General features: G+C 41.9%; 1 protein-coding gene across 1 annotated transcript in view; it reads right to left on the reverse strand.

The window, feature by feature from the left end:
- The window catches only part of LOC107667070 (uncharacterized), a 55,187-nt gene that overhangs the window by 27,286 nt on the left and 26,580 nt on the right, over positions 1 to 1,321 (reverse strand). Inside the window, exons 12-13 of the mRNA XM_016458669.1 lie at positions 450 to 544; positions 284 to 365 (exon numbers count right to left, since the gene is read on the reverse strand). Of these exons, the coding sequence (XP_016314155.1) occupies positions 284 to 365; positions 450 to 544 (177 nt within the window). The remainder of the gene's footprint in view (positions 1 to 283; positions 366 to 449; positions 545 to 1,321) is intronic.

A 1,321-nucleotide genomic window follows, 5' to 3' on the forward strand; every position in this document is an offset into this window, starting at 1 on the left:
TGAACCGCTGGCTGCTCGGCCCAGACTGGGTTCAGAAGCCGCCGGCTGCGTTTTCAAGACAGAACAATTCCTGGAAGTCACACACACAACCTGATCCTCATGCAGTTAGCAAAGACCCATCAATCAGCCTCTCATGAGTTTATTCTGGAGGAGTCCAATCTCTCAGCTGAGCCGCAGTAAAGCGGGAAGAGCTTCCCTGTTCTGTCTGACTGGACGCAGTGGGTCTTTCGCAGCATAAGCGATTGTGTAAGTCTTGTGTAATGGTGAAGTAATAAATAGGCACCTTGTCTGCAGAAACGGTGAACTTCTGGAGTTGCGTGTGGAGCGGTGTGTGGCCGCTGGACTCGGGCCTCGACGCGTTCCCACTGTAAAGCACAACACAGGACCTCTATTTAGCATGCATCTTTAATTTGCATGTGTGCAAAAATTTTCCGACGTGGAAATGTCACCTTTCAGTGGCTGTGTGGAGTTTGAGGGGGACATCGCTGGCACAGGCATCCCGGCTGTCTGCGGGCTTCCCGTAGCGCTCGGCGTCTCTCCCGGCCTGCGGAGGAAAACACAAGGTGCGTGTTCATCCAGCAGACACTGATGCGTTTAAGCACCCACAATGGACCCTTGTGTGCTGGTTTAAAACACGGTGGTCCGTCGTGATACTGACGCGTCACACGCTGCCCTGAACTGCGTGGTTGGCTGGTAACCCCGGTTTGAATATCAGCATGCGGTTGGAGGTGCGGACAGTGTGGATGTAATCCCAGACAGAAAGGCAGTCACTTTTTTCTGGAAAGTTACAGTAAGCAGCGCTGTTCAACAGGCTCCAGCGTCACATGAGGAAGCCAACATGGGAAAATAATTATTCTGTATAATCGCCGTCATGTCTCGAGTAGAAGGTCACTGCTTTTTCATGAACATTACAACAGCAGTGAACAACATGATACACTAATCATAACAAGAACTCACAAGTATTGAGGGGAAATAACCAGCATTAAATGTATTGATGCTCGGTTATTAAATAAATTCTAACATTTATTCTAGACTTCCATATTATTATTAATACTATTATTTTTATTATTAAAATAATTTTTTATTGATGCTAAGTTTTTAAATAAATTCTAAAATGTATTCTAGACTTCTATATTATTATTATTATTATTATATCTGATGCAAAAATAATTTATATTTATAAAAAATATTTGTTTTAAAGAAATTATTACTTTTATTCAGGAAGGATGCCCTTAATTGATAAAAGTGGCATTTATAATGTAAAAAAAAAAATTATATATATATATATATATATATATATATATACACACACACACACACA

This window comes from Sinocyclocheilus anshuiensis, unplaced genomic scaffold, assembly GCF_001515605.1.
Source record: "Sinocyclocheilus anshuiensis isolate Anshui unplaced genomic scaffold, SAMN03320099.WGS_v1.1 scaffold665, whole genome shotgun sequence".
Classification (NCBI taxonomy): Eukaryota; Metazoa; Chordata; class Actinopteri; order Cypriniformes; family Cyprinidae; genus Sinocyclocheilus; species Sinocyclocheilus anshuiensis.